A 19,098-nucleotide genomic window follows, 5' to 3' on the forward strand; every position below is an offset into this window, starting at 1 on the left:
GTAATGAAACACATTTTCAGTCTGTAATTATTAATAATAAAAACAGCAGTAAGAAGCTGAGACGCACTTTTATAAAGATTAGCTTTTACAGTGTTATGAAGTTTATTTATGGTTACAGTGAGTTTCTTCGCTCCTCGTGGTTCTTATTTATGTGCAGAGGCTGTACCTTTTTATGGTTAGCTGTTAATCACTGCAGCTTAAGACCATAAAGTGATCACATAAATAAAATCTAAATGTTTCTCCATACCTCCATTCTAGAAATACTAATAGAATAATCACTGCTTTTATTTTACACAGAAATGAAGTCTTTTTAAATGTACCCTCTGAACAACCAAAGACTGGAAGCGCAGCTAGGGAGATTAATTTATTAATTTTTACTTTTTTTTTTTTTTTTAATGTTGTGGGTTTTTTTTTTTTTTACATTTTATTCAGCTTTGCTCATTTATATCTACAAATCTCAGTTGATAAATCATAGTCACAACTTAACAAGGAATCATTTAAAGTTTGGCAAACATTCAAAATTTGTAATCAAAATTCATGGCAACATTTGCAACCACATAAAGAGGAGAATCCCAAGAGGTAAAAAATAAAATAAATTCAATTGAAAAAATAAAATAAAAATAAATAAAATAATAAACTAATAAATGAAATGAAACTAAATAGATAAATAAAATGAAATACAATAAATAAAATAAATAAATAAAATAAGATAAATAAATAATATGAAATAATATAAATAAATAAAATAAAATAAATAAATAATATAAATAAATTAAATAAAATAAATAAATAAAATGAAATAAAATAAATGAATGAAAAAAATAAATAAATGAAAAATAATTATACAGCTTCTTCAAAGTGAGCAACAAATAAATCTGTCCGCAAATACAATAGCTATTGTCAATCTTTCAGGTACCTCTCAACCCATATTTCTAATTTTCATTGATAAAAATAAAAATTGAGCATTCAAAAAAAGAATAAACAAGAAAAATCTACAGACAAATGAAAGTCAGAACATAGAAAACTTTGCTACTGTCAAATCACCGATTTAACTCCTTTTACCTTTTACAAAAAGGAGCAGACAAAATTTGAAGTTTTTCTTTTTCTCCCCACCTTCTTTAAATTATTGTTTAAAAAGAAATTGTACACTAAAAGTTGTCCAAAAAAAACAAAAAAAAATCTGAGGTTTTGTCCAGAAATCAGACGTCCTACTTAGGCTGCAGCTTGTTATTGCTCATAGTTTCAAACACAAAGTTAAATTGAAAGTAATTTTGAGGTCAATGAGATACCAAATATATATAAAAAGTGCACAAACTCTCTCTTAGAGGCAGGGAAGTTGCATCCTAAAAGTCTAAGGTCCAAAGAGTCATCATAAGTGAAAATCAAAGCTCCAGAACTTTCAGCTGAAGGACCTTGGACCATGAAACGTCTGCTGTTAACTGAACACTGACCTGACAACTCTTAAAAGCTTTTCAAGTAGCTTTAAATTTCACCTCACAGATCCTTTTCACCAACAGGTGGTTTCAGCTTTTTAGCCTGAAAGTGCTCTCTTGTTAACATGTATCCAGGTCTGTGTGTCACTGTATCTGTAACCAACAGCGTACATCATCATCACCCTCATCTTCACAGAGATGATGTGTTGTTGAGGTGGGAAAAAAAGAGGTGTGCTGTGAAATCAGGTGTTGCTTGTTCTTTGCCTGCAGCTGCATCACTCTATTTTCTTTAAATAGGTCACATACATTTTAGATTCAGTCTCGTGTGGACCAGTTTGAGCCTGATGGTTATACATGACAAAGATTGAAATCCACAGTTTAACTTTAGTTTCATGTTGGTCGTTCTGTCCTGTGTCTCCAGGTGTGGCGGGGAACCCTCGCCAGGATGAGATACCGACGGATGAAAGCAGCTCTCACCATCCTTCGCGCATACCGACGCTACAAGGTGAAGTCGTACATCAAGGAGGTGAACCGCCGCTTCAAGAACGTGAGATCTATGAAGGATTACGGCCGACACGTGAAGTGGCCAACGCCTCCCAAAGTGCTGAGAAAGTTTGAGGAGAACCTCAGAAGCATCTACAACAGGTGCGCAGACAGTTTAACAACTTCAAGGTGTTTCAGTGTTAGCTCATGGAGCAGCTGTGGAGTCTGCATTTAACTGTGTCTAACAATAAACCACCTGTTCTCCTTCATGCAGCTTAAAGAGGCTGAGTACAAAATAAGTCCTCACAAAGTTTCTTTCAAAGAGAAAATTTTCTGAACAAAAAAATGGATCCGACCTCAGGAGGGTCTGCAGGCCCGGAGTCTTATTTTACATCCAGATGAGTCCGTTTGAACCGACTTACACATGTTTCCTCCTGCCTCTGGCTCCCACTGGGCATTGATTTTCTCTCCTCCATCAAAGACTCATCGCTGTCTTTCATCCCAGCGCCTGTTTGTTTACTTTTTCTCATTTGAAGCCGAGCACAGTGAGAAAATCGCCTTCCCACAGAATGATGTTGGCTGTCAGGATCAGTGAGTGAAAGGCCAATAAGCAGAGCACAGCTGGGGTCTGCAGCCGCTCTCACAGACTGAGCTACAGAGGCCGTGTGCAGGAGAGAAGAAGTCGATTATCCTCCACTCTTACACTTTTCTCCCTGTGTGTGTGTTGATGCATTTCCTCCAGGTGGTGGGCGTGGACGCTGATAAAAGGTCTGTCTCCAGAAGAGACTCTGCAGGTGAGGGCTAAGGTAGCCTGTCTGGAGGCCCTGAAGGGTCAGAGGGCTGATTTAGGGCTGCAGAGGGCCTGGGAAGGAAACTACCTGGTGAGTAGGAAGAGTTAGAGAAAACGACATCATGTTTTTTTGCACGAATGAAAATGATTTGATTTCAACACAATCTTCTGATTTTGTGTCCAACAGAAGCAGGACAGCCCAGACACTGCCTCGTCTTTCACTCTGGTTTCCAGCGAGCTGCAGCGTAAAGACAAGTTCATGAGAGTTTTATTCTCCTGCAATGTGCGAAAGGTAAATTACCCCCCTGATAGCAGCGTGCACACACAGTCACAACATGTTTCCGTTTGTACAAACACACAAACAAACTCGCGCTCTGCTGAATCTCCCTGCAGGGTGTTTGGATGTTAGCAGGTTAGCGCTGATCCTGCAGTGTGATTAATGAGGGGCTTTGTGTTTCACAGATCAACCGTTTCCACAAGGCGGAGGACCGGACTGTGCTCATCACAGACCGCCACCTGTACAAGATGGACCCCCTGAAGCAGTACAAACCCATGAAGAGCATCCCCCTCTACAACGTATGACACCTTTACTTTATCTTCCAAACATGAGGTGTTAAATCAGCTCGATGAGACATTTCCTTTATGCAACATCATCTGAACACAGATCTTCAAAGAGCTGTTACTAATCCCCAGACTTGAAAAAAAGTCTTGCTGGTGTGAGTCATCGTTTTACATGCTGGTGTTATATCAGAACTGCTTTTGATTGATAGAAAAGTACATTTCACACACGCATACGTGGGCGGCAGAGAAGTACTTACATGACTACTTTAACCTTCAAAGACATGCTGCTGAAAACTAAAGTTCATTTTATTCCACAATAAAAAAAAACATTTCATCTCAACAATACTTTAACATAAATATTCAGGATTTAAGACATTATGATATTATTTAATACAAAATAAAATAAAAAGACATAATACAGTGTAACACAATACGGTAAGTGCAACAAGACACTCATAACATAATATACAGTCTGGAGGATGCAAAAAATTACACTATAAAACAGTACAATATGTATTTATATCATAATTACAATTATTGTAATTATGATACAATAAAATACGACACAGCCAGACACAATCTGGAACAGCACAGTAAGACACAGTACAACACAGTTAGACACAGTGAGGTGTTATAAAACTTAAAACAGTTAAATATTAAAAAAACATGATATATATTACACTATCCATGTGATTGGATACATTTATTTATTTTATTTAACCTTTATTTAAACAGGGTGGTCCCACTGACATTAAAAAACCTCTTTTTCAAGGGAGACCTGGCCAAGACCAGCAGCAAAACCACAAAGTTACAGACAGGAAACACAAAAAGAGACAAAGCACAGTCAACAAAACACAAGATAATGGATTAAAATCACACACTAGGAAACAACTGTTCAGACAACTGAGCTAAAAAAAAACTGGCGTCTTATAGAACCAGCCTCCATGTCTTTCATTTTAGATTTGAAAAAATTCAAAGACACCAGCTCCTTGAGCTTTAAGTCTTTCTGCAGCTGGTTCCAAGATTTTGGGTGCAGAACACCCAAAAGCCCTTTTCCCAATTTCAGTTCGAGCGTTTGGGACAGAGAGCATAAAGAGGTTCTGAGAACCTTTCTTCATGATAAAAACTCATTAATAGTGGGGAAGCAGACCAAGAACTGCCTTCTAGATAAAAGTGTACCAACGTGTGAGCCTTCGGGTCGCCAAAGCGGGTCATCCAACCCCAGAGTACAACTCACATTGCTGAGTCAGAGGTTTACATTATGTTATAAACCTCAAAGAGCCATGGTAGGCAGTATCCACCATAGGGAGACACTGTGCAAGAGCATGCACGTACAAAAGGTCTCCATAATCTGTTACAGGTAAAAAGTTGAAAAAAATAAGATGCTTTGTTTACATTAAAGGAAAAACACAACTTGTTGTACCCTTTGTACATTACTTTAAATTGCATTACTTTATGTTATGTTACTTTGCCATAGGTTATGCTGTGTGCTGTTATATCATTTTACTACTACTCACACTACAGTACCTAATGTTACAATACCCTTCATTATGTTACACTACTTTACGTTTCTTTACGTTATGTCACCTTTTTTTAATGTAATATAATATAAAGTGCCTTAATGTAACAATGCCTTACATTAACCATGAACTCTTTTAGATTAAGTTATGGTACTTAAATCATGTCATTTGATATAGTGACTTAATTTGGTGCAGTATCTCATTTTATATTACCATGAATTCTGGTACTTTCATTACAAGACTTTGTGTAATGTCATCTATAAGACTTATGGTAACTTAAGGTTTTGTAATGGAATGTAACAGAATGTATGGTAATCTAAAGCCCCTTCCCACCAAGCGGTTTAGTTTAGTTTGTCTCAGTATGTGGTTTTAAATGGTGCCCTCTTCTAGCTGCTTCCACATATATAATCACAGATCCATATGCAGCTGATAAAACACATGCACATGAAGTGTACTGCACATGTTCTGCATTTAGACACTGCTCCTGCAAAGCTTTGAGGATTCATTTTGTGAATCTTGATGTACAAATGTGATTTTAAAAACCAATTATGGTCATGATAAATATTTTAAAACAGTTGCCAGATAACAAGCTGAGAGCATCAAAAATAAACCACAGGTATTAATGTTTATAAAAACAGAGGAAATCTCAGTGTGGAGCTTTTTAAAGTATTTTTCGCATCTCAACAGCAAATCAGATCAAATCCTACCTTCAGTGTTTGATTTGAGGCGTGGGAACATTCAGCAGACCTGAGGGCAGTAATGTAGGTCTGGTTAAAGACCTATTTTAACCTGCCCCGCTGAGAAACACACATATATATGAGGAGCAGCAATTTAAACTGTGGCTGGATTAACTCTATGCTATAGACTATACCGCTTCTGGGAAGGATTATTACAAAGACTTCCTCATTATACTCAGACTTTACTGCATATCAGCAGGAGAGCTCTGAAAGCTTGCTATAATGGACTAAAGTGTATGAATCGTCCAGTTTAATTATTGAAGAGGCAGTGATCTAATAGGATTATGTTTTATATTCTCCTACTGTACATTTGTATCATTTCAGCCACATCTAGAGCACTTGACGATGCCTGAAAGAGGCAGTATGTATATATTATGAGTTACCTTACATCAGTATTCAGGTGGTGTCGTCCTGAAGCTGTGACTGAAGGGGGACAGATATCATCTCTGCTCTCTCTTATTATGTGACAACATGTCGATATGCAAAGATCTCATTCAGCTCCACAATTGGCTGCTTTTAATTCATGTTCACTCTGTGATAGGCCATTAAAGCAGCTACATGCACCCTGCACATGAGGCTGTTTCCATGGCAAATGTGCCCGGGGTGGTATTTGTGTGTGTGGCTCTGTTGACTCCATGATACTTGCTGTTGGTTGGTTTTTGTTTTTTACAAACACTAACATAGACAGTTGCATTTGAGGCTGAAATTCCTTCTTTTGTCTTTCCTTTGTTCAGATTCTGCTGTATTATTTTTGACATGTGCTCCTTTTGTGGAAGCAAACCAGCTTGACATTTCAGAAAATATGCTTAGTTGCTCTATTGTTGAGTGTTAAATACCACTCATATCAGACTTCCTGGTAACAGGCTGGTATTTTGAGTATTCCTGGAAACTGGTAAATATCACGGGTGATATTAGAGGAATATTCAAGGACGTAAACCTCTTAAATTTATGAATAAATGTCTGAGCAGTTCACTTTTTCTAAACTGTGTACAATTTGAGCTTTGACATTGCTTGATTGGGACAATTACGCACAAGACTGGATCTTTGTCCAGAACTAGGGCTAAATGAGTTTAGGAAAAGGTTGAATCGCGATTTTTCTCACATGTATTGGTAGGGAGACAGCATGTATACACACAACAGCCACTTTATTAGGCACACCTGTCCAACTGCTCGTTAATGCAAATTTCTAATCAGCCAATCACATAGCAGCAACTCAATGCATTTAGGCATGTAGACATGGACAAGATGATCTGCTGCAGTTTAAACCAAGCATCAGAATGGAGAAGAAAGGTGATTTAAGGGACTTTGAACGCAGCATGGTTGTTGGTCTGAGTATTTCAGAAACTGCTGATCTACTGGGATTTTAACCAACAACCATCTCTAGGGTTTACAGAGAATGGTCCCAAAAAGAGAAAATATCCAGTGAGCAGCAGTTCTGTGGGACAAAATGCCTTGTTGATGCCAGAGGTCAGAGGAGAATGGACAGACTGGTTGGAGCTGATAGAAAGGCAACAGTAACTCAAATAACCACTGGTTACAACCGAGGTCTGCAGAAGAGCATCTCTGAACAAACAACACGTCCAACCTTGAGGCAGATGGGCTACAGCAGCAGAAGACCACACCGGGTGACCCTCCTGTCAGCTAAGAACAGGAAACTGAGGCTACAATTCACACAGCAACACCAAAACTGGACAATAGATGATTGGAAAAACGTTGCCTGGTCTGATGAGTCTGGATTTCTGCTCCACATTCAGATGGTAGGGTCAGAATTTGGAGTCAACAACATGAAAGCATGGATCCATCCTGCCTTGTATCAACGGTTCAGGCTGCTGCTGGTGTAATGGTGTGGGGGATATTTTCTTGGCTCACTTTGGGCCCCTTAGTACCAACTGAGCCTGGTTTAAAGTCCACAGCCTACCTGAGTATTGTTGCTGACCATGTCCATCCCTTTATGAGCACAGTGTACCCATCTTCTGATGGCTACTTCCAGCAGGATAACGCTCCATGTCATAAAGCTGGAATCATCTCAGACTGGTTTCTTCAACATGACAATGAGTTCCCTGTACTCAAATGTCCTCCACAGTCCCCAGATCTCAATCCAGTAGAGCCCCTTTGGGATGTGGTGAATCTGCAGCAACTGGGTGATGATATCATGTCAATATGGACCAAACTCTCTGAGGAATGTTTCCAGACTTTGCAGCTTGGAGCCCTTTTCTTAAACTGTTACACTTACATGTTTCAGCTAAATCCTTTTCCTTAATGTGACTGAAACCTGGGGATCCTAAAACTTAGTCTTAGCTCTGAAACACCCACATAAGGATGTGACTGCATTTTTTTGCCCTCACTCTTCAAATAGGAGCAGAGAATCTTAGAAATGGTCAGATTTCTATTCCTGAGTAACAAGCAGAGAGAGCAAAGCTGTGTTTACATCAACAGATGTTGTGATACTTCCTATGAAGCCATCTTTCTGTGACTCAAATATTGCTTACGCAGTTTCTCCCCTCCTCTGACCTTGGAGGTGAGGAAGAGATGAGGCAGGAAGCGAAGGTGTAATGGATTAATCTCTGAGGCGGGGACGCCCCCGTTGGCTGCTGAGATGAGTGAGATACGAGGCCCCGTGTGTGGTGACGCCTCAGACAAGACGCCTCTGTGTTCAATCTGACGGAATGACAGGAGGGAATTAGAGAGCGCAGAGGCACACCTAGAGGCTGCGTCTGCATCTGGAGGTGAGGCGTGGGGATGGAGTCCGGACAGATGGTGGCAGAGAGGGAGAGCAGCGTGAGATAAGGAGACTTTTAGTGATTGTTCAGGCACAATGAGCGACACACTGAGCTGAGAGATGAGGCTCACATGGCGTATGGAGAGCCGTTGGTGCTGTTTGTGGCTCTCAGTAGACATGTACGTACCAGAGAGTCGAGACATTTCAATCTAGTTTAACCCCCTTCTTTAATACTTCTCTCATTTTCATTCACCACCATATGCTGATTAAAATCTGTGCCCTGCAGAATCCATACACAACACCTGGCCTTTGTCACACAGTAAATGTCAAACTCAGTGTGTGACCGGAGCTCAACGTGAAGAGGTGCAAAGGTGAGATGGCAAAGGAGGGGAGGAGGTAGGATAGAGATTTCCTGAGGGCTGAAGCGTGACGAGGACCATATCGATCGGAGAAGGTCACACAGAGGGGAAAGTAGTTAGCTGGTTGTTGATTAGCATCGATAGGCTAACTGCAGCATCCCCTCGGCTGCCATGTAGAAGTGTAGTTACTGCGACTTCTCGAGCGAGTTTTATCCACCACCTATCTGTGAGTCTGTTTGTAAAAGTTAACAGTTATGACCAAGGAAACAGAGGCCAACTTATATCAAACAAAAATCAGCCTGCTTTTGCTCTCCGTACTGACTGATTTCTCTCTGGTTCAACATCTTTGTTCAACATTTCTCTACAAAAAAAAAAAAAAATTCCCCTGCTGTTACCTGCCCACACCTAAAGATTCAACATTTCCCTCCAGGGTCTGTAAATAAACATTATAATAAATGCATATTCAGCAAAGCGCGCTCAGTTGATTGTTTTCTACTCAAATAACATTTATGTGTTTTGATCATTGCCTCAGTGACTCATCCCCTGCTTCTTCACCATCTTTCTTCTCCTTCCACTCCAGCTTCTTCTTCCTCCCCCCTTCACCCAGCCCCGTCGCACCCCCTCCCCTCTTTCCCCTCTCCTCTCTCCTCTTCCTCAGCGCCGCTTCTCTTTTTCCTGTTGTTGTCATGCCAACTTCCCAGGAGACAGTGTTGTCATGGATACCGAGCAGCAGAGCAGATCAGCTGATGTCTGGTGTCGTTCAGGCGTGCTCTGCTCCCCTCTCTCCTCTTTCCCAGTGAGGCTTGTTTGTGATCCCTGAGGCTCTCGCTCTTCCTCATCTTCTTTTCCTCCCCATTCCCTCGTTTTTCTCACCACGTGAGTCTGTTTTTCCAGAACCCTCCACCAGCCCACAGCCTCAGGGTTACAGTACAGACTTCACCTTCCTGGTTTCCACATGTGCAGCTGTGGTTTGTGATTTGAAACAAAGCTCAATCAGAGTCTGCTGCTGTCTACAGAGGCAGAAGTACGAGGAGAAGTAAAGGGATGGGGGATGGATGAATATGTTGATGATAGATAGAAAGATGGAGAGATGGTAGGAAAAGTCGCTAAATACATGGACTGATGGATGGAAAATTGGTGGAGGATGACAGAAAATGGGTGGAAAGATGGACAGAAAGATAAACTGGTGAACTGATTTGGAATAGAAAAGACTAATAGATGGGTTATTCTGTAAATAGACTTTAAGTTGGCTCGTGAAAAGTGAAACAGAAGGAATGATGGATGGATGAATAAAAGAATATGGATGGATAGAAACAAGGATGGATAAGTGGTTGGATGGATGGATAGATGGATGGTGAATGGACTGATGGATGGAAAAAAGGGGAATTAAAGGGTCAAAAAAAGATTGGTTGGATGGATTGATGGATGGAAACAGATGGATGGATGGATGAATTAATGGGGAGATGGATGATTGATGGATGGATAGAAGAGATGGATGGATGGATGATGAAGGGATAGAAAATTGATGAATGGATGTATGATGGATAATTGTTGGATAAATAAATGATGGATGGATGGATGAATAAAAATATATGGATGGATTAAAAATAGATGGATGAATGGTTGGATGAATGAATAGATGGAAAAGGATGGATGGAGAAAAAAGGCATGGATGGATGAATTAATGAGGTGATGGATTATTGATGAATAAAAGAGATGGATGGATGGATCAATGAATGCTGGATGGATGGATGGATGGATAGATGAAGGGATGGATGACTGGATAATGGATGGATGGATAATGGAGAGATAGAAAATTGATGAATGGATGGATGATGGATAATTGTTGGATGAATAAATGATGGATGTATAGATGAATGGATGGATGGATGGCTAGAAGGAAGGATGCAAAAAGAATGGATGGATGGATGAATTGATGGGTATATACATAAATGTTGGACGGAAAAAAGGATGGATTATTGATGGATGGATGGATGAATGGTGGATGGATGGATAATGGAGAGATAGAAAATTGATGCATGGATGTGTGATGGATAATTGTTGGATGAATAAATGATGGATGTATGAATGAATAAAAATATATGGATGGATAGAAAAAGATGGATGGATAGATGAATGGATGGATGGTTGGATAGAAGGAATTAATGGATGGACGGATGGCTGGATGGATGTTAAAAGGATGGAGTTAGAAGAATGGATGGAGGGATGAATTGATGGGTATATACATAAATGTTGGACGGAAAAAAGGATGGATTATTGATGGATGGATGAATGGATAATGAATGGATAATGGATGGATGGATGGATGAATGGATAATGGATAATGGATGGACAAAAAATAGATGTTTTAAACGATGGATGGATTAATTATTGCTTGATGAATGAATGAAAGAGGTTCAAACAATGGATGAACAAATGATTGATAGATGGATGAACGGATAAATTACAAGTGGGATAAAAAGATTTATAGTAGGATGGAGTTCATAATAACAGCTGATTGATGTCTGGATACCTTTGGATGGATAATAGATGGACAGATTAGTAGAAGGATGGTTATGGTATGGATTGATGTTAAGGATGGATGAGAACAACACATCTATAAAAAATCTAAATAAAAGTAAATATGTTTTTAAAACTGAGGTTTTTCAAACATTTTCCTGTTAGTGAAGTCTTTTTATTCCTGTAAACAGGAATCAGCAGGATCAGAATGAGATGAATCAGAAATAGAAACTCTTTATAAAATTCATTCATCCAAAAGTTAATGAGACTTTTTTTAACCTCATAAACTTGACAAAGTATCGCTCTGCTGCCGTCAGCGCCTCAGTTCGCTCATCATATTATCACTTTATAACCTCAGAGCCTCACTGCTCCCTGCCTCCCCCCTTTGTGTTTGAACAGGATGATGTGCTGAGGCCGTTATATAACCACTAAGTTGCTCCCTTTGGAGTAAACTGGGAGAACCTGCTGTTCAAATTAAAGTCCTCATCATGACAACCAGAGCAGAGCACAGTGATTCACACACAGGATGTTGATCCACCAAATAAAGACCCACAGGCGACGCAGCTCGGGGTCATGGCGTTTATAAACGCTAACAAGCATCAGCAAAGAGTCCTCTGGGATCGACTAGTCTGGACTTGATATTTAAATGATGGAAAAGAATTCAGAAATGTTAAATAGAAGTGGAGATGCTGGGGTGCTACAAATATTTTACAGGATTTGTCTGAATCAGAGCAGAAAAAGAGCCTGAAACTCTCAGAGAATCCAGACCCTTTAATTACCAACACAATTCAGAGAGATTTGGTCGTATCGCACTGATGAAACTCATCATGGTCCTCAAGTTTTGGTGGATTTGTGTGTCCCGGACAGACAAACACTTGAGCAGATGGCTGGGCAGATAAATGCCTCTTACAGACTTCCAACTTTCTGAAACTAATTTGGTGAATCAAGACGAGAAATTAGACAAGGAAACCAATGAGAACGTATCATTACGCCGCTCATTAGAACGCTGACTGTCGTTCCAATCAATTAAGCCTTTAATATAAATGTAAATGTAATCGTCTCCTCGTAATTAACTGCGGGTGGATTGCTCGGCAAGAGGCGCGGCTCCAGGCTTTAATTCACGGTGATTACGTGAAGTGTTTGTTTGGGAAGTCACAGGCAGCATGTTGCAGCTAGCTGGTTGTTTGGCTGCCGGTAAAAACCTGTCCTCCCCTGATGGTGAATTAGTCTCAGCATCGCAGTCTGGTGAAAGGATATTAATGCACCTGACTGGCTGCCCTGTGGCTGTTTCTTCAACAAACGCCGCCTGAAAGACAAATTAAGAGAGGAATAAACAGCTTAAAACCAAAGGGAGGAGAAGATAGAGGAGAGCTGAGCTTTAAAGAGGAGAAATAACAGTTTTACGGAGGGTAAATAGACTGAAATGTGCAGTTTAATGAGCCCTCTCTCCTCCTCAGATGTGTTTACAGGTAGAGATATCGGTTTCCTCTGGTTGGATCGGCTCGGAGGAGACCTGTAGAGCAAAAACATTTCAACCGCAAACACAGGAATTCACCTTTTAGAGCGACTGCTCCCCAGCGGTTTGTCCTTTAGGGGATCTGGGTGGAAAAAGTCGATGGAGCCTTTGGGTTGCAATCAATAAATCTTTACTGCAGGTGCTAATTTAAGCTTCCAGTGGGAGGAAGCCAAAACCCCAACAGATGCTGGACTTCAGTGTTTTTGCTCTGGTTTAGTTCATACAGTCGAGTCTGAAACTGCTGAAAACAAACTCAGGTTTTCTCCTGTTACTTCCTGTGGGAATCGTCTGGTGCACAACAGATCATATTCTGAGTCTATCTGCTGTTAATCTGTGGCGGTTGATGTTCTGCTCGTGTGTTTATCTTCCTTCTCATGTTTGTGTTTCAGTGCCTGCTCAGCGTGTGTTGATGTTTTCTGTGTTTAATTGTGCATCCGGTCTCCCTGTCTCTGTCTCAGGTGACTGGAGTGAGCGTGTCCCCCGGGAAGGACCAGCTGGTCGTGTTCCACACCAAGGACAACCGGGACCTGGTGGTGTGCCTGCAGGGCATGGTGCCCACCAATGAGAGCCGCATCGGGGAGCTGGTCGGGACCCTGCTCAGCCACTTCAAGAGGTACGAGGTGGAGGGAACAAGTGGGAAGCAAGAGGCACTAGTGCTTGGTATTTCCATCTGTTGAAATGTCCTGAAGTGTTCAGAAAAACAGGAATAACAGTCCTCTGGTTACCTTAAATTCATGGCAAGGTCGGCTCGTTTTTCTCCCTGTTTACTGCTCCGATAAAAACACTTTCAGTTATCAAAAAGAGAGTCCTCACTGAAACCCTGCGTCCTTCAGAGTGCTCTACTTTCAGGAGCATAAGAGGACAAGACATGGTGAGAGCTGTGCAGGCTGACATTGGTTACTTTGCTGTTGAAAAAAGTGATCCACTGTGTTTGTTTGCAGTAAATACAAAACTTAGAGTGTCATCAAAACTTTTGAGCAAGGTCTCAATAAATGAACGACTGCAGCTTGACTAAGACAGGATTGAGCTTGATTTATACAGAACAAAAGAGAAGAGAAGCAGCATCATCGAGTAGAGTTTAAGGGTTTAGATGCAGAGAAACATCAGTTAATAGATTAATTAACTCCTGGGTGCACAGAGTGCAAGATGTACACTGCAAAAAACTGAAATCTTATCAAGTGTTTTTGTCTTATTTTAGGTAGAAAATGTCTTTTTAGACTTAATATGAGCCACATTCATCTGACCAGTCCGGAGAAATGTCTTATTTCAAGTTGTTTAAAAACAAAATGAGGTCTGAATTTTTGGTAACAAGTTAAAAAATCTAACCTTGCAGAGCAGATGGACCTGCCTGATTCAGTTTCAGAAATCCTGCAGATCCATCTTGCCAGGCTGACCAGCCCAATCAGGGAAGAGAGGCGGGACCAGCAGAAGTGATGAGCAGATGTGACGTCAGCAGACTTTTGTACTTGACAGCGCTCCTTAGACTCTGAAGTTAACTTAACAAAAACAGCAGCAGTCGTCTAACGCAGTTATCACGGCTGTTTCTCGTGTTCCTGTAGTTGTTTGTCTATTGTTTCTAAGCAGCAGCGCACATAAGCTACGTCATACCGTGGCTTAATGTGGATTGGTCTGTGGTGGTGTGCCAATCAGAACGGTCGTCCAATCACCAGCTGCTGATTTTTTTTTAAGGTCCCGCCTCTGAAAACAAATCCAAAAAGCTGCTACCCAGATGGACTAGTAAAATATTTCCGTGACAGATATACGAAATAAAGATAGACCGATATGGATTTTTCCGGGGCCAATACTGATACCGATTATTTGTCAAGGAGACCGATAACTGATATTTGAAGCCGATATGTTGTTGCATGTTTTTTAAGATAAATGAAAAACTTAAAAAATAAATAGCTAAAGTTTTCTACAGTAAATAAAGTTTTCCAAAATTTCAGTTTAACTGCAATAACCGTGATAACTGCACTACTGATTGGCTCTCCATGGCTCTGCTCGTAACCGATCAGATGATACTGTGGATGGGACAGTGCTGGGGACTGAGTAGTGACTCTAGACAGCGGAGTGGCTGCATCAGAGCCACAACAACACAGTTTTAAATTTGTTTCTTATCGGCCGTCGAATTGAAAAAAAGGCAGATGCCGATATGCTTCAAAATGCCAAATAACGGCCTCAATAATTGGCCCGGCTGATAATTGGTCTATCCCTAATACAAAACTGTCTGTCTAGTGTGTCAGGTTATAAAAGATCTGCCAATCTGCCAAACAAGAGAAAGTTTCTTGTATTAAGTTTGTATTTTTATCTTTAAATAACTTGAAACAAGACATTTTCTATACTGCTAAGCTGAATGTGGCCCATATCAAGTATAACAAGACAATTTTTACTTTAAATAAGACAAAAACACTTGATAAGGCTTCATTTTTTTGCAGTGTAAATTCTGTCTGCGCTGTATTCTTGTGTTTGAATATTTACAAGGCTTCACTCCTCAGCCTTAACAGCTGCAGCAGAGGATGATGTGCAGTCACATCTGTCCTAACGTGAAGCATTGTGTTCATTTAATCAGGGTTAAAGATCTCCTCAGGGCTCGTCACTGTAAAGGCTGCGATTAGTTTTACTCCTGAGTGCAGAAAAAAAGAAAGATGCAAATACTTCTTCCCATTTGTTACCCGAGGTTCATTTCAGGACTCTTCTTTCCATATTTCTCTCCTAAACACAACAACTTACTGAATCCAGTCACGTGCTCGGTCTCCACTCAAGTGCTTAAGTCTTTTGTTTCCTTTCGTTACAAACCAGAACGTCGTCTGCAGAAGCTCCTGTGTTGTTTGTGGATTTTCAGGGATACAGAAACGTGGATAAGAGGCAGATTTTCAGCATTTCTCCAGAGCTTTATTCAGTTCACATCAGGTTACTCTCTCAGCAGTCGGCCTGCTCGTCTTCCCCGCTTACACATCAGTAAAATCAAACACCCACACACTTCCTGGAACACCAAACTGACCTTAAGTTGAGCTCACATCACCTCTTTTGTATGTTTCACATCGACGTTTAAAAATACCTTCCAGTTCAAGTAAAAGGTGAGTCTGTTATGTAAGAAAGGAAGATGCTGTCAGGAGATATTAACAGTGTTTTATCCAAATGTTCTGCCTCTGCTGGAGAGGACAGTTGGTCGGTAAAACACAGTTCACTTCCTGATCAGTGTTTTCTAGCATCCTCCTGACGAATACGTGTGAAAAGTTGTAGGTTGTTTGTGAATAAAGAGGTTTCATTCATCCTCTTTCACTCCTTCAGGGAATCAGGCCCAAGAGAGGATGACTGTCACCTAGGCAGCATGCACACACACTGTCACACACACCAGCTGCTTTCACACATGCACAAACTCCCAAAATGTTCCCAGAATCTTGCACATGTGTTCTGACTTTCCCAATTTTTTCACCTTTAACGTAAATTGTAGACATCCCACTGAGTCATTCTGTGCATCCTGAGGCTCCTCCTCCTATTAGACGGAGAAAATCTTCCGCTGATGAAAAAAAACAAGCTACTCTGAAAACAATACAGGGCTACAATTTTAAGACACTGTTTTTGCCATCTATGTCCTGTCCTGCGTCGGCTGTCAGGGTCGTGTCAGGCTCTTTGAGATCACTCGGTTACCTAACTTCTTTCTGTTACACTTTCTTTGATTGCATGTAAAAAAAAAAGTTGCACCAGCTGAAGCTCTTGTCCCCAAATAAACTTGGTGCACTTGATCTGCTTCATCCCATCGGATTTGTCATTAAGTCCAGCTGTGCTACTGAAAATAATTAGATAGACTGGCTGGTGCCATCGCCCCTCATTCCTGTTTGATTTGCTGCTTCACCCTGTGGCTCTTCATTGATTTGATTCAGGCCTTTTGACTCGGTTTAGACTTTTGTTGGTGGATCAGACTCTGGCGTGCAGACTGTGGATGTGGAGGCTCATTATTTGCATGCTGAAGTATTCTTCCTGCCCAAACCATTCAGAAAATCAGATCAACTGGTCATAAAAGAAGAGTATCCTCAGCTGAAGGAAAACCTCACATACAGTTGGATCACAGTTTGGATAAATCCAGTTTCTTGTTATTACTGATTCCCTCATTTCATCCATTATTGAGCCGACTGCTGTGACAGCACTGCGGCATATTCATCGACCTGTTTGTTCGTGTTCCTCTCCTTTTGTTTGTGCATTTAGTGCTGAAAGAGAGAAAAGCAGAGAAAGAGGGTTTGTTAACGTGTGTGTTAGTGTGTGTGCACACCACGCTGTGATGGTATCTCCTTCTGTGGGGCTCGTTTCTCCGTAGGTGTCGAGATGTGAAAGGCCTCCGCTGGGCCTCCTGTAATCACCCTCCGTGTGCTTTGCATCGGAGCTCATCCATCACTGCAAACCTCTGACAGAACAAAGGCTCCAGCAGCTCCAGCAAATATGCACGTGGTTCTTTTTGTGGGCTTTAACTTCTCTTTGTCTGCCTCAGAGCTTTACAGTATTGTATTAAAGTGTATGATAGACCCAACGAACCAGGAGGGACTACTTCATCAATGTCACTTCTCGTCTTGCATATGTATGTGAAGGAGTCGGGTTGATAAGGTGCAGAGCCAGCAGGGGGGATAAGGCTGAATGCGGAGGTGGATTTGAATATAAAAACATGAAGAAAAAGGAAAATTGGGACCAAAGTCAGTATTATTTTGCCAAATCTTAGCTAACACATTGCCTTTGTCTTTATTAAGTTCTACTGGGTACCTTAACGTGAGGAGTTTTCACCTGGTTTTAGCCTGACAAATGGTTACAGACATGTGATGTTTTGGTGTCAAAATCTGGCAGGAAGCAGGCAGCCAAGCATTTTTATGTTATCCAGAAAACACTAGGGCTGGAACGATATGCCTTTCTTGTGGTTTGATTGTGTTACAATTTTTGGGGTGTCAATTCAATTTCGATTTTTAGTTTGCCTAACACCAGACCATGTGAAAAAGTTGAATGATGATGATGATGTCTACAGACTATATCAGGAGCCATATTTTCCCATAACATCCACATCACGTGCGTCAGAGAGAAACATTTCGCCCTCTGCTGGAGAAAAGTGGTAATGTTTTTACAATCCAGTTTAAAAACAAAGACTGAAATAAAGAATTTGAATTTGAAAAAAAAACAATTTTTGACAAGGAACCTCGATTTTGATATTGTCAAACAAAAAATCCAGATAGATCGATTTTTGATTTTTTCCTCCCACCCCGAGAAAACACCCGAAACTGACGGATAAAACTGCACAAATCCTAGAGATCAGACCAGTTTGCAGAATTACACCTTAATGATTCTTGTGGTTGTATTTTAAATGCTACAGACCACCAGATCTGTCAATCATGTATTTTCCTCTAATTCTTATTGCATTAATAACAAAACTAGCTTAACTTATTTGAAAAATTAATGCTTATGGCCAGGGATGGGTACCTCTCACATTTGAAACGATACTGTACCAATGCCCAGTATCTGGCAATCGGTATCGGTACTCAATGGTACCAATTTTCTGTACTTTTTTTGTGTTCATATGGTAAAAAAATATGAATTTGTGTCATAATAAAACCTTTTTCAGTTTGACATATTTATTTTTCAGAACATAACCTTGCAATGCTGTGTTCATGTCTAGCATGGAAAATTGTTTACTTTTCCAGTCCCTCAAAGTCACAAGGATGTGTTTAGGTACCTAAACATGGTACCTTTTAGCCGCGTTTCCACCAAGCAGTCCAGTTTGGTTCAGTACGGTTTGGTACAGTTTGGTAAGGTTAAGCCTGATCCTGTTTGTGTTTCCACAGCGAAACTGTGCCCTCTTGTGGTAGGCGGTGTGTAAGCTGGATGCCGAAAGCCAAAGCTGTTAAACGATAGCGTGACGCCATAGCAGCGCGACACAGGTTACCCCGCTAATAAATCCAACTAAAAAGAAAAATGCGACACAGTAAACAAAGGGCATAGATGGAAGACATCCAGCATTTTGTCCTCTCTGTGATTGGCATGTAGCTCTTTGATACAAAGAACAATCAAGCTTTGTTTCAGAGAAGTCTGTGAGCCACCAGGAGAAATGCAGGCTGTCGCACGGTAAGTGATGATTCTTTTGACCAATCAATGGTCTGCAGTGTTGTTGCTCCACCTTCCAAGAACAGATTGGTTCAGTGTGGCACCCGTACGAAAGGGTCCCAAAAAGTGGGACCTGCTCGTCTTGGTTCTTTGGGGATCTATCCCGGGATAAGTCAGTGGAAACGCCACAAAATGCGCACCGTACAGAGACGAACAGAATCAGTCTGCTTGTTGGAAACGTGGCTTTTGATTTCACGTGAATCGGTACCCAGTATGTTTTACAGTATTTAGTTGGTACCTATAAAAGAACCTTATTCAGTACCCATCCCTACTTATGGCATTTAACTAAAGGATAAGACTAAACATTTTAAGCAGCCGATTT

General features: G+C 40.7%; 1 protein-coding gene across 1 annotated transcript in view; it reads left to right on the forward strand.

The window, feature by feature from the left end:
• The window catches only part of myo1d (myosin 1D), a 118,164-nt gene that overhangs the window by 68,179 nt on the left and 30,887 nt on the right, over positions 1 to 19,098 (forward strand). Inside the window, exons 17-21 of the mRNA XM_074662922.1 lie at positions 1,855 to 2,078; positions 2,659 to 2,797; positions 2,894 to 2,998; positions 3,169 to 3,282; positions 13,097 to 13,251. Coding sequence (XP_074519023.1) covers positions 1,855 to 2,078; positions 2,659 to 2,797; positions 2,894 to 2,998; positions 3,169 to 3,282; positions 13,097 to 13,251 — 737 coding nt within the window. The remainder of the gene's footprint in view (positions 1 to 1,854; positions 2,079 to 2,658; positions 2,798 to 2,893; positions 2,999 to 3,168; positions 3,283 to 13,096; positions 13,252 to 19,098) is intronic.

The sequence above is a fragment of the Halichoeres trimaculatus genome, unplaced genomic scaffold (genome assembly GCF_033239565.1).
Source record: "Halichoeres trimaculatus isolate MK-OKI-2021-1 unplaced genomic scaffold, fHalTri1.1 fHalTri1_scaffold_23, whole genome shotgun sequence".
Lineage (NCBI taxonomy): Eukaryota > Metazoa > Chordata > Actinopteri > Labriformes > Labridae > Halichoeres > Halichoeres trimaculatus.